Below are 25,772 nucleotides of genomic sequence, written 5' to 3'. Positions count from 1 at the left end.
TGTGAGACTGGAATGATGGCTCAGCAGTTAAGAGCAAATACTGCTCTCGGACAGAAACCAGGGTCAGTTGCCAGCACCTGCGCCGATGGCTCACAACCTCACAACCACCTGTAGCTCCGTCTCTATGGAGACTGGACATCTCTGTGCATCATGGACATCTACACTCATGTAAAACACACATACACACACGTAAGTTAAAACGTTAAAAAAAAAAAAAGTGTGGCAGTGCCTCAGGGGAGGGGCTGGGCAAGGTTAGCTGGAAAACCCGCCAGCCTTCACCTTTCTGTTTCTTTCTCCTGCATCAGGAAGTCTGCAGGCTTCTGGAACTCTGATGTTTTCTTGACAGAGCTGGGGAAAGTTCCCACCCTGCCCTTTACCCTTTGCTCGGCATTAAGTGTTGACAAGAGGAAAAGCCCTGACGTCAGAAATCCAGCTATGGGGGCTGGAGAGATGGCTCAGCGGTTAAGAGCACTGCCTGCTCTTCCAAAGGTTCTGAGTTCAATTCCCAGAAACCACATGGTCGCTCACAACCATCTGTAATGAGGTCTGGTGCCCTCTTCTGGCCTTCAGGCATACATGCAGAAAGAATATTATATACATAATAAATAAATAAATAAATAAATAAATAAATAAATAAATAAGAAATCCAGCTATCACGTTCTGTCTTGAGATCCCAGCATGAGCGTGGTACACAGCAGGCATCCCCAAAATATGTATGCTCCCTTCCTTCCTTCCTTCCTTCCTTCCTTCCTTCCTTCCTTCCTTCCTTCTTTTTGGTATTGTTTGTTTGTTTGTTTGTTTGTTTGCTTGCTTTTCAAGACAGGGTTTCTCTGTAGCTTGGAGCCTGTCCTGGAACTAGCTCTTGTAGACCAGGTTGGCCTCGAACTCACAGAGATCCTCTGTCTCCTGAGTGCTGGGATTAAAGGCATTCGCCATCATCACCCAGCTGAATGCAGATTTTTCAATAACTTCTTTAAGTTTTTTTTTCAGAATTGTTTTTATTTTATACCTATGGGTGTTTTGTCTGCTTGCATGTATGTGTACCACGTGCATGCCTGGTAACTACGGAGGCCAGAAAAGGGTTTCAGCTCCCCTGGAACTTGAGTTAGCAAAGTTTTGAGCCATTGTGTAGGAACCAAGACTAGATTCTCTGCAAGAGCAGCAAATGCTCTTAATCACGGAGCCATCTATCTAGCTACCCACCTTCCTTTTGAGACCAGAGACTCACTATGTAGCTTTGGCTGGCCTGGAACTGCAGGAGCAACAAGTCCTCTTGATGGTTGAGCCATCTCTCCAGCCCTATTTGTTTTTTAAGATTTATTTATTATATATACAATGTTCTGCCTGCATGTATGTCTGTGGGCCAGAAGAGGGTACCAGATTTCATTACAGCCACCATGGGGTTGCTGGAAATTGTACTCAGGACCTCTAGAAGAACAGCCAGTGCTCTTAACCTCTCTCGAGCCCCCCAGCCCTATTATTTTTTAAAAATATTTATTTATTATGTATACAATATTTTGTCTGTGTGTATGCCTGCAGGCCAGAAGAGGGCACCAGACCCCATTACAGATGGTTGTGAGCTATCATGTGGTTGCCGGGAATTGAACTCAGGACCTTTGGAAGAGCAGGCAATGCTCTTAACCTCTGAGCCACCTCTCCAGCCCCTATTATTTTTAATTGTAATAAAATATACATAAAAATTATTGCTGTCACATATTTTGAATTGCTTTTAATTAGGTGTATGTATATGTGTCTCAGTGTGTGGTTTTTGCAGGTGAGGGGCCACAGAGGCGTCAGATCCTTGTAACCGAAGTTAAGTTACAGATAGCTGTGAGGTGCCCGATGTGGGTTCTGGGAGTCACACTCAGGTCCTTAGGAAGAGCAGTACAGGCACTTAAACCACTGAGCCGTCTCTCTTGCCAGTCTTCCTTCCCCCTTTGGGACAGGATCTTGCTATGTAGCTCAGGTTTGACTCTGAACTTGTGCAATCCTCCTGCCTCAACCTCCAGAGTGCCAAGACTAAAGGCACACACCAGCTCACCTAGTGTGTACCTTTTCACCATTTTAAGTGTGCCATCCGGTAGTATTAAGGGTATTCGCTTGCTGATGATTATAGATGGCTACCACCAACCCCCATGGCCAAGATGTTTCACTGTGCAAAACTAAAACTTCTATTTTTATCTTTGTGATAAGGCATTGACTGGCCTGGAACTTGCTTTGTAGACCAGACCAGCCATAAAAACAGAAATTCACCTGCCTTTGCCCAGCAAACACATAACTTTGAATCTATTAAGCAATAACTCCCTATCTTCTGCTCTCTCCAGTTCCTGGGAGCTATGACTTTCCATCTCTGAGCTGCTGTGCATCTCACAACAGTGAATTAATATGCTATTGTACTGTGCACATGTTGTACATATGTGCAGTTGTCTACTGGCTTTTGCCTCTCATAATGGTGGACTCAGATGCTATTATCTAGTGCATCTCATAGAGGTTGGATCACTTGTCTGATGTGTCTCATATAGGAGGAATCATTCGCTATTGTTTTGTACATCTTACGTCACTGGAATCATCTATCTTCTTTCTTTCCTTTTCTTCGTTTCTTTCTTTTCTTTTCTTTTTATTTTTCAAGACAGGGTTTCTCTGTGTAGTTTTGGAGCCTGCACTGGAACTCACTCTGTAGACCAGACTGGCCATGAATTCACAGAGATCCGCCTGCCTCTGCCTCCCGAGTGCTGGGATTCAAGGCGTGCGCCACCACCGCCTGGCCAATCATCTGCTATTTTTTTATTGCTTACAGGTGCAATCATCTCTATTGTCTCTGCATCTCATAGAGGTGGAATCACCTGCTGCTTTCTTGTGCATCTCCTTCTGTTGCAATTATTTACTATTGCCTTGTGCATCTCACATAGGTGGAACCATACGCTATCATCTTTCGCAGTTGGTGCCCAGAGAATCACAGGCTGTCGTTTTGTGGATCTCAGATGGGTGGAATCATCACTATTGTCTTCTGCATTTCATAGAGGGGGTACCTTGGTGCACTTCACTCTGCTAGAACATGCTATTGTCTTATTCACCTCACACAGGTGGAATCTCAGGCTATTTTCCTGCGCATCTCCTTTAGCTGGATCATTGGGGGGTTGTCAGGTGGGAAGGAACAGCCACTCAGGCAAAATGGTGGCATGGGTGCTAGCACCCGTCTGGGGCTCTGAGCCCGGATCTCAAGACGGTCAGCTGGAGGTGGGCGATATCAGTTGCCAATTTACTCTTTTCCGTGGGACATTTTCTCTTGTTGATCGGTCCAGTGTTTCACTTCTGATGTTTCACTTGTCCAGTGGTCTCTGGATTCCTTGGCTGGATGCTTTTATTCTCCTTGAAAGATAGGAGCAAAACCCTGCCCCAACCCTAACTATGGGAGGTTCCATTTTTGGCAGGTTATATTTTTACTAGGGCAAAATGTATTTCAGCAACAGGAAAGTAGTATCTTTCAATTAAAAATTCTTTTGAAAATTTGAAACTAAATATACCTTAGTATGTGTGAATAAATAAACCTATGGTTTCCCTCCAAGCTTCCCTCCCCTCCCCGCTCTTACTCTCGCCCTCTGGATTACACTATTTTGGGTGAGTCAGTTCTACTTCTATTTTTGTGTGTGTTTTATATGTGTGCATACACACACTCTCTTTCTTGATTTGTTGTATCTATATAAAATCCTAGAACCTCAAATAGAAGACACATATTTATCTTTCTAAGGCTGATTTAATCCACTAAATATGGTTATTACTAGTTGTACTTGTTTTCCTGCAAATATCACAACTTTGTTATTTTCTTTCTTAAATTTTTAGAGTGTGTGTGTGTGCTCTGGAGGTCGGAGGACAATTCTCACAAGTCTGTGCTCTCCTTCCAGCATGGGTTCTGGGGACAGCACTCTGGTCATTAAGCTTGTACTTTTAACTGCTGAGTCACCTCCGTAGCAATTTTTAATTAATTAATTTATTTTTATTTTTTTAAATATTTATTATGTATACAATATTCTGTTTGTGTGTCTGCCTGCAGACCAGAAGAGGGCATCAGATCTCATTTCAGATGGTTGTGAGCCACCAAGTGGTTGCTGGGAATTGAACTCAGGACCTTTGGAAGAGCAGGCAATGCTCTTAAGCGCTGAGCCATCTCTCCAGCCCCAATTTATTTATTTTTTGATGGGCTTTTAAGACATGACCTTGTGTAGCTTGGACTGACTTCAAATTAGTTATGAGGTTGGTCTTGAACTCTTGATCTTCCTGTCTCTGCTTCCTGAGTGCTGGGATTAGAGGATATGCTACCAAGGGACGGCAATGTTCTAAAGGTTTACTTATTTTTATTTTTTGTGTGTTAGTGCTTTGCCTGTCTGGGTATGTGTACCACATGTGTGCCTGGTCCCTGTGGAGGTCAGAGAAGACATCAGAGCCCCTGGCATTGGAATTACCACTGGTTGTGAGCTGGAATGTGGGTGCTACAAACTGAACTTGGATCCTCTGCAAGAGCAGCAAGTGCTCTTAGTTGCTAAACTATCTCTCCTGTACTTTTTTTTTTTTTTTAAGATAGACTCATTGTGGAGCTCTGACTGGCTTGGCACTTACTGTGTTCTAGACTTGTTTTTGTTTCTTTGTTTTTTTCTTCTTTTTTTATTATTGATTTTTATTGAACTCTCCATTTTTCTCTGCTCCCCTCTCTGCCTCTCCCCTCCCCCCTTCAACCCTCTCCCAAGGTCCCCATGCTCCCAGTTTACTCAGGAGATCTTGTCTTTTTCTACTTTTTACTTCCCACGTAGATTAGATCTATGTAGGTCTCTCTTAGCGTCCTCATTGTTGTCTAGATTCTCTGGGATTGTGATTTGTAGGCTAGTTTTCTTTGCTTTATGTTTAAAAACTTTGCTTTATGTTTAAAAAAGTGAGTACATGTGATAATTGTCTTTCTGGGTCTCGGTTACCTCACTCAAAATGATGTTTTCTAGCTCCATCCATTTTCCTGTAAAATTCATGATGTTGTTATTTTTTCTGCTGTGTAGTACTCCATTGTGTAAATGTACCACATTTTCCTTATCCATTCTTCGGTCGAGGAGCATTTAGGTTGTTTCCAGGTCCTGGCTATGACAAACAAAGCTGCTATGAACATAGTTGAGCACATGTCCTTGTGGCACGATTGAGCATCCTTTGGATATATACTCAAAAGTGGTATTACTGGGACTTGAGGAAGGCTGTTTCCTAATTTTCTGAGAAATCGCCACACTGACATCCAAAGGGGTTGTACCAGCTTGCACTTCCACCAGCAATGCAGGAGTGTTCCCTTTCCCCCACAACCTCTCCAGCATAAGTTGTCATCAGTGTTTTTGACCTTGGCCATTCTTACAGGTGTAAGATGGAATCTCAGAGTTGTTTTGATTTGCATTTCTCTGATGACTGAGAATGTTGAATATTTCCTTAAGTGTCTTTCAGCCATTTTAGATTCCTCTGTTGAGAGTTCTCTGTTTAGGTCTGCACTCCATTTTTTTTTTATTGGATTATTTGTTCTTTTGATGACCACTTTCTTGAATTCTTTGTATACTTTGGAGATCAGACCTCTGTCTGATGTGGGGTTAGTGAAGATCTTTTCCCATTCTGTAGGCTGTTGTTTTGTCTTGTCGACCATGTCCTTTGCTTTACAGCTTTTCAGTTTCAGGAGGTCCCATTTATTAGTTGTTTCTCTCAGTGTCTGTGCTCTTGGGGTTCTATTTAGGAAGTGGTCTCCTGTGTCAATGCATTCAAGTGGACTTCCCACTCTCAGTGTGAACTTTCAGGTTCAGTGTGGCTGACTTTATGCTGAGGCTAGACTCATTCTGAGCTCATAGATTTGCCTGCCTCTGCTTCCCAAGTGTTGGGATTCAAGATTTGTTCCAAAACATCCAACTGGAATAACTGGACTTTATGGCTGAAAAAAAAATCCCACTGTGTATATATACATTGTTTTATACATTTCTCTGTCCATGAATGTAGCTCAAATAATAAAAACCCAGAGACAGACATTGGGGTCCAGCCTGAAAAACAGAAAAGCAAAGCAGCCAAGCCACTAGAGAGCTCTTTCCTCTATGAAATCTTCAGATTGAAAAAGAGCGAGTTCCTGGCTCCTCCAGCCTTGTATTCACCTCCAGGGCTGGGATTAAAGGCATGCACCACCGTAGCCGACCTCTATGGCTAACTTGTGTGGCTGCTGGGATTAAAGGTGTGAGCCACCACCGCCTGGCCCGTATGGCTGATTTATGTGGCTGTTTTGCATTCTGGTCTTCAGGCAAACTTTATTAAAATAAAATTGAAATATCACTACAGATGAACCTCTAGGTTGTGAATAGTGCTGTAATAAATGAAGACTAATGTGTGAATATTTCTTTTATGTTTACCTGTAGTATTTTGATACTCAGGACTGATATAGCCAGGCCATGTTACATTTATTTATACTTTTTGTAGAACCTATATATTGACATCCATAGTATCTAGACTAGCTTACATTCCCAGTATCCGTACATAAGGGTTCTTTTTTTGTCTACATCCTCACCAGCATTTCTTTAAAGTTTTGATTGAGCCAGGCGGTGGTGGCGCACGCCTTTAATCCCAGCACTCAGGAGGCAGAGGCAGGCGGATCTCTGTGAGTTTGAGACCAGCCTGGTCTACAAGAGCTAGTTCCAGGACAGGCTCCAAAACCACAGAGAAACCCTGTCTCGAAAAAACAAACAAACAAATAAATAAATAAATAACAATAAAAAAATAAAGTTTTGATTGAGGTAGGATAGGATTTCAATGTGGTTTTAATTCACTTTTCTCTGATGTGTACTGAGCGTGAATGTTTCCTTGTATGTCTAATGCCCACCTGTACTACTACATCTTTTGAGAACTGTTCTGAACCAAACCCGGCGCTACAAATGTTCTCCTTTAGAGGGCCATGTTCCCCACCTTTAATCCCAGCACACAAAGGCTGAGGCAGGTGGATCTCTGAGTTCAAGACCACTCTGGTAAACATAACTGAGTTCCAAGTCACCTACACAGTGAGATCCTGTCTCAAAAAACAAATGGTTTCCTTTAAAAGAAATAATCATAACCCCAGGAAAACATAGTTATTAAGGTTTCTGCAGTTATTCTTTTGTTGTTTGGGTTTGGTTTTGGGGGTGATCCTACGCTGAACTCGACTGACCTTTAGCTCCTGATCCACCAGCCTCCACCTTATAATTGCTGGGGTTACAGGATTGCGGGCCGGAGTGAGGATTTGAACCTGCGGTCCTAGCTCGTCTTATGCTGTTTCAGGTAAGCCGATCTCCCCCTCTAAACGGCCTACAGGGTGAGATGAGATGCCTCCTGTTGAACAGACTTGTAGCTTTAGGGTCCTGTGCATTTAGGAGCCAGTAAGAGCCAACGACCAAGCCAAGGTGTAGACCTTAACTATCTGAGAGGGCAGAGAAGAGCAGAACCTACAGGCCGCTCGCAGGGCGGAGGAGTGGAGCCCCCTAATCCTACCCAGAGGACCCGGAAACCTGGGCGTGGCCGGGCTGTGCTAACAGGTCGCGGGCAAGCAACAGAAAAGTGACTTTGGTGAGGTTCCGCCGAAACCCTACTGCGCACTCCCGGGAGGGAAACCTGAGGTGTCCATGACGGCTAGTACGGCCTCCCTCGCCTGTTTCTGGTTTCCTCACCTCCCGGCGAGTTATTTCCTTTACTTGGCCCCTAGAGTGAATTTCCTCTTGGTTTGGCCTGACGCAGACCGGGCAGAAGCCCGCAAAGGCCCGCGTGGCCACCGCGCAAGCGCATCCGGGGTTGGGGCGGGGCCGGAGCGGGAGCACGCCTACATGGGCCCCGCCCCTCTGCCGCGCCGCCCGTGACGTCACGGGGCGCCGGCCTCCGCCCGGCTGCCAGCGGTGAGAGCTAGTGGCGGTCAGTCCCGAAGCCACTGGATCGGGAAGGGATGCGGGTGTCGAGATCCTTCTGGAGGGGGCTTTGGGGAGGACGGGAGGTCGAGATGCACCAGCCGCTACTGCCCCTCAGACTCTGTCCTCCTTCCTCCTACCTTCCCCCTTGCAGAAGTTCCGGGACGTGGGGCCGCTCAGGAGCCGAGCATATGTGACACTTGGCCTTTCCCGGTGGCTTCCACACTCTCCCGTGCTCTCCCCCCCCCCCCCCCCCCCCCCCCCCCCCCCCCCCCCCCCCCCACACTCCTTTTGCTGAGCTCCTGCCTTCCAGATGTTTATTTTCATCAGTCTATCGCTTCTTGCCTGGAATAGGGTACTCGGAAGTTGGAGACGGATTCCAAACCTTAACCCTACTACTTCTGTGTTAAAAGCTACAATATTACTTCTACTGGCTTCTGGTCTTAAGGATCAGTATGACACCAATAAGAAGAAAGGCGATGGATGTCTGTTGAATTCCTGCACGGCCAAGTACCGAGCAAACTACTGCCCCATCGAATCCTCATTAGTTGGTGTTCTTAGAACTCCCAGTTCACATCTTAACCTCGCTAGAGAGCAGCAAGACGGAGTCATTCGTTCATTCCTACCTAGCTGGTTAGCTTAGTTCCAAAGTACGAACTCTGACCCAAGACACTTCCGGTCTGGCTTCTGGCTGGACTGTTTGGCTGCCAAACCCTGGCCTCAAATCAACTACTTCCTCTTTTCCAGGCGAGAATTCTTTTCACATCCTCTTTGCTAGTACAGAATTCTGTCCCCTGCTTCTCCCTTGGTTATTTTAGCAACGAAATTGAGCAAGCATTTCTTAAGCGCTCTAAGGAGGTGGACCTTTTGAGTACAGAATCTTGGATTTTGGTCCTGGCTCTGCCACCTCCTGTGTGTCCTTGAGCAAATTCATTGTCTTCTAGCTTTAGCTTGCCTTTGAGTAACATGGGTGAGGGCCTTCTGACCTGCAGGCTCTTGTCCAGTTCTCCCTCACTGTCCTCCAGCAGGCACTCCGCGGAGGCCCACACCCCTCTGCTCCCCATGGGCAGCTGCCAGGCAGGGCACAACCTGCATCTCTGTCTGGCTCATCACCCACCTTTGGTCTGTGCCACTTTGATCCTGCTGCTCCTTGGCCTCTCTGGTCTGGGCCTCGGTGGCTTCCTCCTCACCCATTCATCTGGCCTACGTAGCCCTGACATTCCCCAGGTAAGTACCCGGGTGCTCACCCTGCTGGTATATGCCTGCCCCTGCTGCTAATCTCACTTCTCTCTCACTCTTCTTTTGCACACAGGATTGGGTTTCCTTCTTGAGGGCTTTTGGCCAGCTGAGCCTGTGCCCCGTGAATGGGACAGTCACAGGGAAGTGGCGAGGGCCTCACGTCGTCGGCTTACGTACTACTTTGAACTTCGGAGATGGTCCAGATAGAAACAAAACCCAGACATTCCAAGCCAAGATCCATGGTAGTCAGATAGGATTGAAAGGTGAGAGCTGGGGAATATGGGGGTCCAGCATCAGAACAGGTAGGGTTGGGCCCCACCTCTGGCTTCACCAGACTGGTGACCTTGGGCACCTCTGTACATCTTAGCTACTCCTGCTGCAACACAGACCAGATAGGAGAAGATGCTTGCAGTGAATATTGTCCACATTCACTATGTTTTGACTTTGCTGTTCCAGTTCCAAGTTTCTTCAGTTCTGTCCTAGCATGCCCCAGGAGGTCTTAGGTTTAACACCAAATACCCCTCCCCAGTATGTATGTATGTATGTATGTAGATAGAGAGAGAGAGAGAGAGAGAGAGAGAGCTCAAGCATGCCAGTACTGCCAGGGTTACATTGGGAGTTCGTCTAAGACTACATAGCAAGTTCTGAAACCACCTCAATACATATATATGTCTGACAACACTGAAGTATGAGTCACCGCGGATGTGTGTTCCCCTCATTTAAAGTAAGTCATTTTTAGTCTATTTACACAATCGGGAGTCACCCTGAGATCCATTTTATAGCTTTTTTTTTTTTGGTTTTTCAAGACAGAGTTTCTCTGTAGCTTTGGAGCCTGTGCTGGAACTAGCTCTTGTAGACCAGGCAGGCCTAGAACTTGTTGTTGTTGTCTAAGTAGATCTGCACCTTAGCTGTCCTTGCCCTCTTTTCCCCAGGTTCCCTGGCCTCTTGCTGTCTACTTGCTGTCTCTGGTGGTCTACCTATTCTGGACATTGCTACGACACGCAGTCCTTTGTGACTTGAGATTTTTTTTTTTACTTATTATGTATACAATATTACAATATTCTGTCTGTGTGTATGCCTGCAGGCCAGAAGAGGGCACCAGACCCCATTACAGATGGTTGTGAGCCACCATGTGGTTGCTGGGAATCAAACTCAGGACCTTTGGATAAGCAGGCAATGCTCTTAACCTCTGAGCCATCTCTCCAGCCCGTGACTTGAGATTTTTAAGGTTCATCATGGTGCTGCATACTTTTAATCCCAGCGCTGGGGAGAAAGAGGTGCGCAGGCAGATCTCTACAGATTCCAGGCCAGCCAAGGAAGAAAGAAAGAAATTATGCTATTCTTTTTGTTGTTGTCCTTTTTGAGACAGGGTTTCCCTATAGCTTTGAAGCCTGTCCTAGACCAGGCTGGCTTTGAATTCACAGGGATCTGCCTGCCTCTGCCTCCTGAGTGCTGGGATTCAAGGCGTGCGCCACCACTGCCCAGCTGAAATTATGCTATTCTTAACACTAGTTTTTGTGTGGACATACATTTTAGTACAATTGAGAATATAGGCACACAACTGGAATATGGGATAGTTCTGTGGTTAATCTTTTGAGGAACATCCAAATTGTTGTACCATCTTTTTTTTAAAGATATATTTATTATGTATACAACGGTCTGCCTGCATGTGTCCCTGCAGGCCAGAAGTTGCACCTGATCTTATTCCACGAGATCATGAGCCATCATATGGTTGCTGGGAATGGAACTCAGGACCCCTAGAACCATCAGTGCTCTTAACTGCTGAGCCATTTCTCCAGCCCTGTTGTACCATCTTACACCTGGAGCTTTGCATTTTCTTCCGTCCTCACTAGCCCTTTGTTTTGTGTGTCTGTGTTTGAGGCAGGGTCTCTCCGTGTGATTCTGCCTGCACTCACTGTGTAGATCAGGCTGGCCTCTGCCCTGAGCGCTGAGCCAAAGGCGTGCACCACCGCTCTGCTTGGCAGTGCTTACGTCTTGTGTTCACTCCCCCGCCCTATCACTGAGAAGCCCTGGTTCGCTGTGGCTCTGGTAGTGATTTTTCAGGTGTCTTAGCTGTCCCTTTAAGTTGTTTACAGTCTAACAAGAATACAGACTCAGCAGGAGTACACACCTGTCAGAGTATGAAGTAGGCTGGTGAAGGAAGAAGACCCTCCAAGGATACAGCATACAACCTTGGGCTTTTAGAATGTTTAGCCTTGTATCATCCAGGCAAAGGGAGCAGCAGACACAAAGGCATGTAGATAGATGGAAAGGAACATGGAAAGGCATGGCGTGTTTAGGAACTTCCCAGGGTCAGTTTGGGTGGTGCCTACAAGGGACGGTACGCTGAGTTGGGAAATGGGTCCAAAGCAGGAAATAGAAACTCATGGACAGTCTTTTAATTAATTAATTACAATTATTTAGTTACTTGTTTCTGTGTGTGTGTGAGAGAGAGAGAGAGAGAGAGCATAGGTATGTGTGGCGGCATACTTGTGTAAGTCAGAAGACAATTTGCAGGCAGCGGTTCACTCCTTCTAGGTATGAGCTGCTGTCGCTGGCGTCCCATAAAAGATTTTGTATGTACTGGGCGATGGTGGTGCCCTGGCTGTCCTGAAACTCACTCTGTAGACCAGGCTTGTCTCAAACTCAGAGATCTACTTGCCTCTGCCTCTCAAGTGCTGGGATTAAGGGTGTGCACCGCCATGCCTGGCTTGCATATATGCATGTCTATGACTGCTGAGTGTGCATGCTTGTGTGTGTGTGTGGTATATGTGTATGTGTGCAGGCTTGTGGAGGGATATGTGGGTGTGGGTGTGCATGTGTGATATATGTGTATGTGTGTGTGGTGTGTGTGGGTGTATGTGTGCAGGCTTGGGGTGTATGGGGTGTGTGTTCAGGCGTGTGTGTGTGTGGTATATGTGTATGTGTGTGTGTGGTGTGTGTGTGTATGTGTGCAGGCTTGTGGGGGGGATATGTGGGGTGTGTGTGTGCAGGCTTGTGTGTGTGCGTGTGTATGGTATGTGTATGTGTGTGTGTTGGTGTATGTGTGCAGGCTTATGGGGGTGTATGTGGGGTGTGTGTGTGCAGGCTTGTGGGGGGGTATATGTGGGGTGGGTGTGCAGGCTTGTGTGTGTGTGGTATATGTGTATGTATATGTGGTGTGTGGGGGTGTATATGTGCAGGCTTGTGGGGGTGTATGTGGGGTGTGTGGGGGTGTGTTTGCTGGAGGAGACCTGAAGAAGGGATCAGATCCCTTGGAGCTGGAGTTGCAGGCATTTAGAAACCTCTAGATGTGGGTGCTGAGAACTGAACCCACAGCCAGTGCTCTTGGCTGCTGCCCAGCTCTCTGGCTGCCCACTCAGTTTTCCATCTCCTGTCTTGCGCCTCTTGTAGGGTCCTTTGCAGGAGAGTCTATCATCGTCACAGCCAGAGTGGCCTCAGGAAGAACTCCAGAGACCTGCCTCTATTTCAGTGCTATTCCAGAGATCCTGCCCTCTAGCCAACCACCTTTATCCTGCTTAGAGGAGGGAGCTGGAAATGCTGCCCTGAGCCCAGTGATGGGTGAAGAGTGTGTCAGGGTCTGGAGCCACGAACGCCTTGTGCTCACCAAGCTCCTTACATCGGTAAGTGCCTCAGGTTGCTCCTCAAGGCTCTATGTGGAGCGCTGTCCAAAAGCGGAGCTTGGTCTGTTGGTGTGCCAGCTCTCTTCCAGCTCTGGTTCTCTAGAGTCTGAGGCTGGAGGATTGAAGCTCCTGGCTGGTCTGGACTTTGTAATGACAGTATGTTAAAAAAGAACAAGAGTGAGCAAGCATGGGTTTTTATAACCCCACCTTAGGTTAGAGGCAGTGTGGTCTAGAGCAAGCATCAGAACCTCTCTAAGTAAGCTTCGTCACTTGTGAAGTAATTTGCACATTCCAGTAACTGAGGACTGAGTAGGAACGACCTAAAGTACTCAGTGCAGTGCCTGATGCAAAACAGGTTTGGTCAGAGACGGCAGCCATTTGGAGACTAACATGGTCAACGAAGAGAATTCCAGGGCAGCCAGGGCTACATGGTGAGACCGGGTAGGGGTCCAGCCCCTTTTCCCTGGGAAGATGATCCTTCAGGGCGGAAGTGAGTGCAGCCAGCCTGTTGGGATTCACATGAGGGTTGCAGGAGATCGCAGTCTCAGCCGCTTTGGGAGCTGCAGTGAGTGTTAGGCCAAACGTTACAGTCGATACCAATGGGGCCGCCTAGAGCTCTCAGAGAAGAGAAAGAGGCACCTGCCAGCCAGAGGAGCTGGACCGAGAGTGGAGGAGGAGACTGGGTAAAGAGCTGCTACATTCTCACGCCCCATATTTTAAAAGGCCTCTTGGTGGCCCACGCCTTTAATCCCTGCACTCAGGAGTCAGAAGCTGGCAGATCTCTGTGAGTTCAAGGCCAGCCTGGTCTACAGAGTGAGCTCTAGGACAGCCAGGGCTACACAGGGAAATCCTGTCTTGAAAAGAAACAAACAAAAAGGCCTTTAGGGGAATCTGGCTCTACTTGCACAGTCCTTAAGCAGGTAAAGCCATTTGCTGGCAATGAAAGTTTTGTGGCTGGAGAGATGGCTCGTTGGTTAAGAGCACAGGCTGCCCTTCCAGAGGACCAAGGTTCAATTCCCAACACCCACATAGCCGTTTACAACTATTTGTGACCTTAGTTCTAGGAATCTGATGCCCTCTTCTGGACTCTGCAGGCACTGCATGCAGGTGGCACACAGATAATGTATGCAGACCAAACACCCATAATACAAATATACATATAAAAATATTTTAAAAGGGCCAGGTGGTGGCAGCGCATGCCGTTAATCCCAGCACTTAAGAGGCAGAGGCAGGTGGGTCTCTGTGAGTGCGAGGCTAACCTGGTCTGCAAAGTGAGTTCCAGGACAGCCAAGGCTGTGATACAGAGAGACCCTGTCCCAAAAAAAAAAAAAAAAAAAAAAAACCTTAAAAGGAACATGCCTTGATGTGATGGTAAACACCTGTCAGCCCAGCACCCAGAAGGCTGAAGGCAGGAGGAGCAAGAGAGTTGAGGCCAGCCTGAGCTACATAATAAGGCCTTGTTTCAATAAAAAGGGAGGGAGGGAGGGAAGAAAGACTGGGGAAAATAGTGACTCCTGGGAGTTGAGCTGATGACTGGGCAAGAGAGAGACGTTTGGAACCCCTCAGGACAAATGTGCTCTTTGACCTGCCCCAGAGCCATTCCCTGGGTGTCAGGAGGACTCTGCCCCCTGGGGCTTACCTCTGTTTTTCAGGGTGTGGGACAAGCTGTCTTCCCACTGGGAGATTCCCAACCCTCTCTGTTGTCATTTCCCGTCCCTCCCTGTCCCCACCGCTAGGAGGAGCTAGCTCTGTGTGGCACCAGACTGCTGGTCCTGGGCTTGGTCCTGCTTCTCTTCTGTGGTTTGCTGTGCTGTGTCACTGCTGTGTGCTTCCATCCGCGCCCAGACTTCCACTGGTCTCGAACACGGCTTTGAGGGCACCGGCCTGCCCCTCCCTCTGTTCTCAGGTGAGATTCTGTGGGAACCGGTGGGGAAGGGATGGCACTTGTAACTTGGTAAAGCAGATCCTTTGACTCCATCCTCAGATGCTGCTTCCTGTAAGTCCCTGAGAGCCCTATTCAGCTGTCTCCTTATGGGAACTGGAAACATTTTTTTCCATAAACATACCGTGTTTTTATTATTTTTCCTTTTTTCTTTGTGTGTGTGTGACCAAGCATGTGCCATGGTGTGCATGTGGAGGTCAGAGAACCACCTTGTGGAGTTGATTCTCTCCCTCCACATTTATGTAGGGTCAGGAGAACTAACTCAGGCTGTCAGGTGTGCATGTGGAGGTGACTCTCTCCCTCCACATTTATGCAGGGTCAGGAGAACTAACTCAGGCTGTCAGGTGTGCATGTGGAGGTGACTCTCTCCCTCCACATTTATGCAGGGTCAGGAGAACTAACTCAGGCTTGCTTTCATGGCCGGAACCTTTACCTGCTGAGGCGTCTTGCTGGCCTATTTTTACTATGAAATAAGTAACTTTCATGTAAAAAGAAAACCCATGCCGGGCGGTGGTGGCGCACACCTTCAATCCCAGTACTTGGGAGGCAGAGGCAAACGGATTTCTGTGAGTTCGAGGCCAGCCTGGTCTACAGAGCGAGTTCCAGGACAGGCTCCAAAGAAACCTGTTTCGAAAAACCAAAAAAAAAAAAAAAGAAAAACAATAAAAGTAAATTTTTGGAAATTATTGTAAAGTGGACATGCGACCCAGGGAGAAAAAGACTATTACCAGCAATTCAGATGCCTCCCCTAAACTGGGTAGCGGCAGCAGTGATGCTCGCCTTTAAACCCAGCACACAGGAGGCAAAGGCAGGCAGATCTCTGTGAGTTGGAGTTCACCTGGTCTACATAATGAGATCTAAGACAGCCAGGCCTATACAGAGAACCCCTGTCTCAAAAAAAAAAAAAAAAAAAAGCACCTCCTCCCCTTCATTCCTGACAGTGCTCCCACTCTCCCTGTAAATCCCTGCTGTTATCCTTTCCAGTTTTATACAACTGTGCCCTCCGAACGTGTGATTAGTGAGTGACAGGATCGCAGCCAATGAAGGTTATTGGAGGTGTAGTTATTTAAACGAAAGCTTTCCCCGAGTATGGATATGGTTTAATTTTAATTGTTTCTATTTTTTTTAAATAGTTATTTATTTATTTATTATGTATACAATATTCTATCTGTGTGTATCCCTGCAGGCCAGAAGAGGGCACCAGACCTCATTACAGATGGTTGTGAGCCACCATGTGGTTGCTGGGAACTGAACTCAGGACTTTTGGAAGAGCAGGCAATGCTCTTAACCACTGAGCCATCTCTCCAGCCCCCTTGTTTCTATTTTTTTTAACCCCCTAAAAGCCTGCCCTTACTTTTTTGTAAGATTTATTTTTATTTATGTGTGTATGTGTGTGCCTGCATGAGTTTATGTACATCATATGTGCACAGGAGCTCAAGGAGGCCAGAAAGGGTGGTAGAAAGGTTACAGGTGGTTTTGAGCTGCTACATATAGGTTCTGGGAGCCAAACTCAAGTTCTCTTCAAGAGCAGTAGAGCCACCAGCCCCTTACTTTCCTTTTTTTTGTTTGTTTTGAGATAGAGTCTCATTTGTAGCCCCAGCCAGCTGACAAGTACTCTCAGACCAGGCTGTCCTCAGAGTCACAGAGATTCACCTGCATCTGTCTTCCAAGTGCTGGGATTGAAGACATTTACCAACATATGGGGGCCTTATTCTCTGACTTGCTATGCTTTTGTACACGACCTCTGTGACTGCTGTCTTCCGAGTCATGTTCTGACTGTAAGACTCGTCGGAGCTTCTCTTCACACCTACGCTTATGGCAGCAGTGATGAATTAAGAGGGTTCAGGTTTGGTGGTCTGTTCTGAATATGTAGTCTTGCTTTTTTTCCTGAAATTTATTTAATATTGGTTGATTCATTTTTGAGACAGGATCTCACTATGTAGCCCTGGATGGCCTGAAGCTTGCTGGATACGCCAGACTAGTCCCAAAGTCACAGAGATCCACCTGCCTCTGCCTCCTGAGTGCTGGAATTAAAGGCATACACCAGTAGCCCTGGCAAAACTATTATTTTTTAAACTCCTTTTATTTACTTTAGGAGAGCCATGTGTATGTGTGCATGCAACAGTGCACACATGAAGGTCAGGGGACAGTGTCCAACAGTCTGTCCTCTCCATCCTGTGGGTCTTGGGACTCACACTCAAGTTGTTAGCCTGGTGACAGCCATCCTGCTGACCTTCCTGGAATTCTTTCAGACAGCTCGAAAGAATCTAATTAGTGGTGATGCCTATTAACTGGACATATACTCTGCCCAAGCATTCTATGTGTTTTTCTTCATGTAGTCATCATTGCATTTAGAAAACAGCTTTCTCTGCTAACCAGGTTTTTGGAGGGAATGAGCTTAGCAAATGTAGCAAAGGATGGCTCGCTACTGTTAATACCACTAGTTCACAACCTCTCATTGAGTGAAGAAATCAGTCCAAAAAAGATCTCCATCTTGTTGGGAGACTTCCATCCCATTTGAAAGTATTTTGCAGCGGGGGGGGGGGGGGGGGGGGGGGGGGGGGGGGGGGGGGGTGGCGCACACCTTTAATCCTAGCACTCGGGAGGCAGAGGGGGGATCTCTATGAGTTCAAGGCCAGCCTGGTCTACACGAGCTAGTTCCAGGACAGGGACAAAAGCTACAGAGAAACCCTGTTTTGAAAAAAAAAAAAAGAAAGAAAAGAAAGTGTTATGCATCCAGCTCTTAAGTCTTCCTCAGGTTCTGCTGGCCTTTGTGTGCTAGGAAATTACTGTGGGAGAGTGGAAGCAGCCTAGACTGTGGAACTGCTCCAGCCTTTATTAATGTTCCTTGAAGCTAGTTCTCATTGTTCCATTTTCTAGCCTTAGAATTGCAAACAGTGGAGCCTGTTCAGTCCAGGAGCAGGAAAAGGCTTTCAGCTTTCTGGTCCTTGGGTGATCCTAGGGTTCTGAGGCTTACCCCTGTAGGATTAATGCCACAACCTGTCTCCAGATGTCACTTCCGTTCTTCCTTCCTCAGTTTTTGGGCTTTCTTACCTGTTCTGTTTTTTCTTTTTCTCCAGGTGAAGATCAAATTCTTGGGCCTACTTCTTAGCTTAGGAGACCTATTACAAAAAAAAGAAGAACTGGAATGTGGGAAAATAAATGGCTTTTTGACCACTATTGTGTAAGGTATTTATTAGGGGTTGGATTAAAGTAAGCCTTTTGGGGATACTTTTCCTTGTTGCCTTAAAGGATTTCCTTTTCTTATTGTGTGTGCACACATGCATGATGTGTGTACATGCCATGTCATGTACATGGAGACCACAGATCAATGACTGTGTTCTCTTCTTCAGCCTTTCTGTGGGCTCAGGGGATGGAACTCAGGTCACCAAACTTTCGCGGCAAGCACCTGCTTAGCCGTTTTGATCCTGTCCCTTTTGTGGTGCTGTGAATTGAACAGAGGGCCTCTGATACGCTAGGCGAGCATGCTGTCGCTGAATGATATCCCTAGCCTTGTTTCATTTGTTATTTGAGATAGGATCTCACTATATAGCCCTGGCTGACCTAGAACTCACTCTGTAGACCAGGCTGGCCTCACACTCAGAGATCTGCTTGCCTCTGCTTCCCAAGTGCTGGGATGAAATGCCTGAGCCTTGCTGCTCCTTGAATTATTTTTTCTTTCTTGAGATGAGCTCACATTGTGTGGTCCATGTTGGCTTGAATCTCAGAATCTTTGAATGTCACCCTCTCCAGGGTACAGATGACTAACATCCTTGCTATCCTTGGTTTGGAATATAGGTTGGCATAGGGCATAGGTCGCTTACTACTTTGCCCATGTTTGTGGATTTGTTTTGGAAAACATTTGTGGATGTTTGTTTGTTTGTTTCCGAGACAGTGTTTCTCTGTGTTCCAAGCAGCCCTGGCTGTCTTGGAACTCACTGTGTAGACCAAGCTGGCCACGAACTCACAGAGATCTCTCTGTCTCAGCCTCCTGAGCTCTAGGGTTAAAGTCATGTGCCACCACGCCCAGCTTTTTTTTTTTTTTTTTTTGGTTTTTGATACTGTGACTCCATTAGGTTACATGCTACTGAACTTGTATTCTGCTTAGACTCAGCCTGCGAGTGCTGGAATTGTAAGCATAGGCTTCACTATACCTTTTAGACATACCATGGCCCCTCACTGTGGCCATTTGGTCACTTGTTTTCTTCCATAAACTTAAATTGTTGATTCTGTTTAGGTAGGGGCTTTCAGATAGCAGAAATACTTTGACATGAATGCATCATGACTTTTGGCAAGTTATGCAACCTTACTGAACCTCAGTTTTTCTGTAGAAACCTGTTGCGTTTCCCCAACTTTGGTACGTCAACCTCGCACTTGAGAGCTCAGGTCTAGTTTTGATACTTAGTAACATCATAATGGCCCGTTTTCGCGCCTTTTCCGTGCGGCTGCTAGCACCCTTGCTTTACTCCTCTCAGCCTTTATCCTGCACGCAGGCGCAAACCACAGCTTTTCTTCCTTGCGCGCCCCCTCGGAGCTTGCCCTAGCAACAAGCTCAGTCGCAGCGCGAAAGCTGGGCGGGCGCATGCGCCACAGCTCTTTCCACCGGCAGTCCTCGGACTGCGCGCTTGGGCTCCTCCCCAAGCAAGCCCAGCCTTTCTCCTCTCCTCTTCCCACCCAGCATCCGCGTGGCGGGGCGCGCGCGCACTTGGGCTCCAGGGCAGCTTCTCGTCTTGGCCGCGGCTGCTGGAGGCGAGGGGCGGGGTTATTTCCTTTGGGGCCCCACCCCCTTTGGCCTGGCGTCCCTGCCGCGCCTGCGCGCTCCCGCCCGGTCTCCATCTTGGAATTGGGAGGAAGAGGGAGAGGGAGGCCGGGACGAGAGCAGGGCTGTGGTGCGGTGGGAAGCTGAGACGAAGAGGAAAGGGAGTGAGGACGCAGGGACGATCAGCAGCGCCTCAGCTACATTCTTTCAGCTGTTCCGGAGAGAGAGGACGGGAAAGGGAGGAGGCTAGGGCTGGAGTGGGGGCTGTCACTTTCGGACCCCAGATTGAGAGGAGCCGTGCAGCCGGGCGTCCTCGGGGTGGGTCCCGTGTCGGTGGCCGAAGACCTGGGGCTCAGGCCCCTGGGTCCCAAATTTTGGGGCTCGGCCCCTCCTTTCTTAAATACCCAGGTATCAAGCCCTCATATATCAGGTATCTGGGACTCGAGTCCCAACCTTTACAAACCTGGGTCTCTGTTTTATACAATTTAAAATACCTGGGATTCGGGACCTTGCGTGCACCAGTATCCAGGGCTCATTCTCCAGACGTCCAAATATCGGATTCATTTTTGGTCCTTGCAAATATTCGGGGCTCAGACCCCACAATCGGAAATCCGGGATTCAGCAACTGTCGCCCTCGAGTTGGGGGAGGACTGGACCGCGAGGTCAGATCAGGTTGTCACCCCCTCCCCTCCAGGGGAGGCTTCCCAGGCCCGCCCCTCAGGAAGGGCGAAAGCTGAGGAAGAGGTGGCAAGGGGGAAGGTCTCCTTGCCCCTCTCCCTGCTTGTCAGAGCAACTGGAGTACCTCAGGCGGAAGCGGAGGCGCTGGGGCACCATAGTGACCCCTACCAGGTGAGACATGGGTGCATGGGCATGAGTCTGTGCCAGCTCCTTTCTAAGAAGCTGGGGCTGGGTAGGCCCTCTCCCCAGGATGGGGAAGCCCTGCTGGGCCCATGGTCAGTTTCTGGCCAGCCTTGCCTTCTGCTGCCACCTTTCTCCCTTCCTCTTCCCTTCATTGTGTCTGGTTGAAGGGGGCTCTCGGGTGACAGGGCCTGTCATGTCACCAAGGGTCACGCCCTAAGATGCTTAGCTAATCCAATGGATTTCCACCTTTCGAGTCTTCTCCCTCGTTCATTTTGCCGTCATAACCACCTCTTCTACATGATTTTATTATACTCCTTTCTCTCCAGACTGCTCTAGGGTGTTGATTCCCATGTTGGTGGGCTTATCTATCTATCTATCGATCGATCTATCTATCTATCTATCTATCTATTTATTTATTTATTTTTGGTTGAGACAGCCTTTCTGTAGCCCTGGCTGGTGAAGCTGGCCTTAAACTAGAGGCAGTCAGTCCTGCCTTAACCTCTCTGCTGCTATGACTGGAGGTGCAAGTCACATTGGCTGCTTTATATTCTTTTCTGGCTTGGTCTGGTTGGAGTTTTTTTTTTGGCCTGTGTGTGTGTGTGTGTGTGTGTGTGTGTGTGTGTGTACTTGTTAATATTTTCCTCCAGCTGCATTTACTCACCTGTCCCTTGCTGTGGCAGTGTAAATAATCTCACACGTTTGCCAAGTGACCTACCCTTTACAAAGTACTTAAGAATACATTTTTCTCATGCCACACTCAAACCCATTCAACCCATGAGAATTCTTTCATTATTGTCTTCCCATTTTACAGTTGAGAACATTGATGCCCAGAGAGGTTGTTCAAGGTCACCCAGTGGCAGAATCAAAATTTTAACCCAAGTCTTGGTCCCTGCTTGTACCCATTTCTTGCCATCTCTTTTCTTTGGAGCTTGGGTTGATTAGGGCTCCACAAGAGGCAGTATCAGGGTGAGGTTTTAAAATGAGGGTATAATGATCTTCCTTTCCAGAAAGGTTATACTCAAGAGCTTTTCCTGAGAGGAAGCCCTGCTTGTGTTCTGCCCCATGGGTCTTTTTTCTAAATGTGACCTTCATTTTTACCCTGATCCCAGACTTTGGCCTGGGTTCCAGAGATAGCTTTCTCTTCTGACAAATGATCCCTCTAATGGCCTTTCTTAGCTGTTAAGTTAGAATGAGCCCCTCTCCTCCCCACAGCCCAGGATTAAGCCTTGTGGCAACCCTAGAATCAGGCAAGGAAAAGCATTTGTTTAGGGTCTACACAGTGTTCTGAGTGTGGGATCTCGTGGAGTTGTGCTCTGTAATCCACTTAACCAAAGAGAAGCACCTTTGCTATGCTGAAGCTCTGATGCTATATGTTGCAGATGGAATGGATGCACTGCAGGATCATTTAGGGACTCTTTTGCAACATGGATTTTAGAAGGTGATTGTGATTTAGCCCAGGCCATGGTAATTGCTCAGATGTTATTGTAAGGAAGGGGGCCTGTATGATGTTTTTCCAATGGCTAGCACTCTTTCATGTGGCCTGAGGTTCTGGTTTGGCAGTCTTGGGCTTGTTACTGGTTAAGAAGTCATGAGGGCAAGTTGTGAGCACCTGCCTTTTGTGTGGGTATGTGGTGAGGGGTGGTTGCCACTATTACTGCAGAAGAAGGGGGCCTGCCTTGATCAGACTAAAGGCTGCTGGGGGCAGTCAATCAATCAATCAAGGCTATTCTGAGCCCTTCACACCCTGGGGGCCCACCAAAGACTCAGGCTCCCTCCCTACCCTCCAGCTGCCAGTTGAGCTGAGGAGACAAAATTAACAGCATGGACGGGAAACAGTGCACCACGGAATATAATTATATGCTGAAATTGTTAGGTACTTTTAAGAAGCTAGAACTCTGCCTTGGGAGTCCAACTCTGCTGAGTGCTCTTTGTGTCTAAATCTCCCACTAGTCCTTAAAAAAGCCTGTCTTGGAGTACCTCAGTGTTCTGGTGCCCTGCAGCAGCCTACTCTCTGAATTTGGCTTGGAGCACCCCACCCCCTAAGGGCTGGAATGACCTGGGAGACTTTCCTCTAATGGAGAGGCTGGGCTTGGTTGCCCTCCTAACAATGCTGTCCTGAGCAGAGAGGAAAAGGTCTTGTTCTGTGACCTTGGGAAAGCCTCAGTTACTCTGGAAAATGGTGATCCTGGTCATGCCTTGCTGGTTTTACATGGTTGTCCTGGATGCCTGGTGGTGGCAAACCAGCTTTGGGCAGATCATTTTACCTTTCTGAGCCTGTTTACTTATCTATAAAGGATAAAGGTGACAATAGTATTGATCTGTAAGGTTGTAGGAGCCCAGTGAGAGGTGATGCACGTGAGATGCTTCAATTCTATGCTCAGTACATGTTGTCTGTGACCCACAACATCCATGTTCACGCATGCTGCTGATGCAGTGATTGAATAAGTGAGACAACCCAGAACACAGAAGTCCTCAGTCAGGTGCCAGTCCCTACTGTCCCCATTCTAGATGTCCTCCTTGCCACAGTGTCCCTATGTTTTTTTGCAAATGAGTCTCCTGGTCCCTTTAGGCTAGTACCCACTTGTAACAATGGACGGATATCACCACATCCGGCCTGACTGTTTCCTGTTCTCATCCAGTGTGTGAGAGCTTGAAGGAGGAGGTAGCCTCAGCACCAAGGGGGACAGGAAGGTGCCTGGAAATCACTGGGCTGTGAGAACTTGTGGGGCAGGACATGTTGGCTTATTTGATGTCTGAGGGGAATGGTTGTGTATAGGGAACTGGAAAATGATTGAAAACTGAGGGGGTTATGAGGCTGCTTGGCTTCCCAGAATTATCTTCCTGGAAACTTTAGTACTACAGGAACCGTGCCCCCCCCCCCCCCGCTTTTTTTTATTTTTTTAATTTTTAAGCTTTGGTGTTGCTCCTAATAGCCCCTGCCCTTCCTCAGCAGTACCTCCCTCTTTAGCGACTGAGAGGCGGAGAAGGCAGAACCTTGAGGGAGGCTCTTCATCTCCCTCAGAGCCCTGTCCTCGCTCTAATGGTGCTGTCTACTTTTCCCAGGCAAGGTCCCAATCTCAGGGCCCCCAGGGGCCATCATGCCAGCTGGGGGCCGGGCCGGGAGCCTGAAGGACCCTGATGTAGCTGAGCTCTTCTTCAAGGATGACCCTGAGAAGCTTTTCTCTGACCTCCGGGAAATTGGCCATGGCAGCTTTGGAGCTGTGTACTTTGTGAGTTGGGTCTTAAAAGAGGGTAAAGCCAGCAAGGGTGGAGTCTCTTTAAACTGTGGGTCGCTGCTCAGGCTCTCTGCGCCACTCCGCCACAATAGCCCTACCCACCCTCTCCTGCTGACTCAGCAGGTCCTCTACACCATGCCCAAAGTATCTTTCCCATTCTCCAATCTGGTCCTCTAGGCCCGGGATGTCCGGAACAGTGAGGTGGTGGCCATCAAGAAGATGTCCTATAGTGGGAAGCAGTCAAATGAGGTTAGTTGGGTTCATTGAGATCAGGTTGTGGAGGGCAGAGGACTCTAGTCTCAACATGCAGGCTAGGTAACCCCCTCTTCTCTTGTCCTCCTAGAAATGGCAGGATATTATCAAGGAGGTGCGGTTCTTACAGAAGCTACGACATCCCAATACCATTCAGTACCGGGGCTGTTACCTGAGGGAGCACACAGCTTGGGTGAGCCGACCTACAACTGCTACATCTTTTCCTGGTCCAGCCTCCTAATTGGGAAGTCTCTCCTGACCATATTAGTCCTCAGGAAAACCATGAGCCAGGCATAGTGGCTCACACCTCTAATCCCAGCACTGAGGCTACAAGCACAGGTAGCTCTCTGTGAGTTCAAGGCCAGCCTGGTCTACATAGTGAGTTCTGGGCCAGCCACAGCTACACTGTGAGATCCTGTATCAAAAAGAAAAACAAAAATATAAGCATTTGTATAGCACAGGATGAGAGGCTGATCCAGAGAGGCATAGACAGTTGACAAGCTGCAAGGGACATGTGTTCTTTAGGAGGAGGTGATTGAAGGGGACTTTAAAGGGATCTGGATGGATGGGAGCAATGGTAGGTGTCTTGGAATCGTTCTCAGGGAGGCCTTGAATCCAGAGACTCTCCTACCACCTCTTGTTTTCTCTAGCTGCCCTTCCTCTCTGTCATTACCCTTTTGGCATTGCCTGAGTGGAAGATAAACAAGAAAGCTCTGTTTTGAGTTTCTGCTCAAGGGAGCTGGGCCAGGGGTGGCCAGAACCTGCTGATCTCTAACACTTGACCCTTCCTTAGCTGGTGATGGAGTATTGCCTGGGCTCAGCTTCTGATCTTCTAGAAGGTAAGTAAAGCAGAAAGTGGGGTGAAGAAGATAAGCAAGAAAGCTGTGGGAGAAAGTAGCCTACTCCACCCCTGAGGCTCCCTCAGTTTGTTACCTCACTTCCTTCTACAGTACACAAGAAGCCCCTTCAGGAGGTGGAGATTGCAGCAGTGACCCATGGGGCGCTTCAGGGCCTGGCATATCTACACTCGCACAACATGATTCATAGGTATGACAGTGTCAGGCTAGGAGTGGGGTGGTTTTTGTACCAGACCTCATTTTACTAAAGCCTCTCCACATCTTTTCTGAGATGCATTTTCATCTTTTGCCTCTGTCAGGGATGTGAAGGCTGGAAACATCTTGCTGTCTGAACCAGGCTTAGTAAAATTGGGAGACTTTGGCTCTGCATCTATCATGGCACCTGCCAACTCCTTTGTGGGCACTCCATACTGGTGAGTGGGAGAGGAGAGGTAGTAGGTGAAGAGTCCAGAGATGTTGGAAATAAGACATGTACGATCTGGGTCAGTGGTTAGCCTTTCTTTCCTACTATCCTCCCAGGATGGCTCCAGAGGTGATCCTAGCCATGGATGAGGGGCAGTACGATGGCAAAGTGGATGTCTGGTCCTTGGGGATAACCTGTATTGAGCTGGGTAAGGATGTCCTCTTCGCTTCCTCAGATTATTCTCCTCTCACCATCCCATCCCATGGACCCAGTGCCTGTCCATTTGGACTACCCTGGAGCTTCTCTGATACAAGCAGTTGTCAAACACTACCTTGTTTTTTAAGAAACGGTTTCATTGTGTAGCTCTGGCTATCCTGGAACTTGCTCTGTAGACCAAACTGACCTCAAACTCAGAGATCCACCTGCCTCCTGAGTTCTGGGATTAAAGGCATGTACCACCACACCCAGCCCCCTGCTAATTCTTTTTTTTTTTTAAATATTCATTTATTTATTTATTATGTATACAATATTCAGTGTGTATGCCTGCAGGCCGGAAGAGGGCACCAGACCCTATTATAGATGGTTGTTAGCCACCATGTAGTTGCTGGGAATTGAACTCAGGACCTTTGGAAGAGCAGGCAGTGCTCTTAACCTCTGAGCCATCTCTCCAGCCTCTCC

The 25,772-nt window shown here is 47.7% G+C and overlaps 2 protein-coding genes across 11 annotated transcripts in view; both read left to right on the top strand.

The window, feature by feature from the left end:
• Positions 1–7,807: 7,807 nt before the first annotated feature.
• Positions 7,808–17,906, top strand: Tmem219 (transmembrane protein 219). Of its 5 annotated transcripts, none has more exons than XM_050166089.1 (6): positions 7,808–7,929; positions 8,948–9,149; positions 9,235–9,424; positions 12,555–12,784; positions 14,521–14,690; positions 17,807–17,906. In XM_050166089.1, the coding sequence occupies exons 2-5, from the start codon at positions 8,985–8,987 to the stop codon at positions 14,656–14,658; spliced, it is 723 nt and encodes a 240-aa protein (XP_050022046.1). In that variant the 5' UTR covers positions 7,808–7,929; positions 8,948–8,984; the 3' UTR covers positions 14,659–14,690; positions 17,807–17,906. The 5 variants fall into 5 exon arrangements, with proteins under 5 accessions (XP_050022046.1, XP_050022045.1, XP_050022048.1 ...); XM_050166088.1 differs by having other exon boundaries at positions 7,810–7,929; positions 8,951–9,149; XM_050166091.1 differs by having other exon boundaries at positions 7,847–7,913; positions 8,951–9,149.
• Positions 17,907–19,602: 1,696 nt separating this feature from the next.
• The window catches only part of Taok2 (TAO kinase 2), a 19,477-nt gene continuing 13,307 nt past the window's right edge, over positions 19,603–25,772 (top strand). For 2 of the 6 annotated variants that reach the window (XM_050166078.1, XM_050166077.1), the window contains exons 1-8: positions 19,603–20,334; positions 23,410–23,576; positions 23,760–23,831; positions 23,926–24,027; positions 24,628–24,673; positions 24,785–24,881; positions 24,991–25,104; positions 25,211–25,302. In XM_050166078.1, coding sequence (XP_050022035.1) covers positions 23,445–23,576; positions 23,760–23,831; positions 23,926–24,027; positions 24,628–24,673; positions 24,785–24,881; positions 24,991–25,104; positions 25,211–25,302 — 655 coding nt within the window. In that variant the 5' untranslated portion in view covers positions 19,603–20,334; positions 23,410–23,444. The remainder of the gene's footprint in view (positions 20,335–23,409; positions 23,577–23,759; positions 23,832–23,925; positions 24,028–24,627; positions 24,674–24,784; positions 24,882–24,990; positions 25,105–25,210; positions 25,303–25,772) is intronic. The other 4 variants (XM_050166083.1, XM_050166082.1, XM_050166081.1 and 1 more) reach the window with 2 other exon arrangements.

Source organism: Alexandromys fortis, unplaced genomic scaffold, assembly GCF_014885135.2.
Source record: "Alexandromys fortis isolate MF-2015 unplaced genomic scaffold, M_Fortis_MF-2015_v1.1 scaffold_146, whole genome shotgun sequence".
Lineage (NCBI taxonomy): Eukaryota > Metazoa > Chordata > Mammalia > Rodentia > Cricetidae > Alexandromys > Alexandromys fortis.
The sequence above is the reverse complement of the archived record's forward strand: the minus strand, read 5'-3'. Positions and strand labels throughout refer to the sequence as shown.

Coding starts and splice junctions, on each gene's coding strand:
- Tmem219 (XM_050166087.1), top strand. CDS start 8,889: ATGGGTGAGGGCCTTCTGACCTGCAGGCTCTTGTCCAGTTCTCCCTCA. Junction 9,150..9,234: donor GTAGCCCTGACATTCCCCAG/GTAAGTACCCGG, acceptor TTTTGCACACAG/GATTGGGTTTCCTTCTTGAG. Junction 9,425..12,554: donor TAGTCAGATAGGATTGAAAG/GTGAGAGCTGGG, acceptor CGCCTCTTGTAG/GGTCCTTTGCAGGAGAGTCT.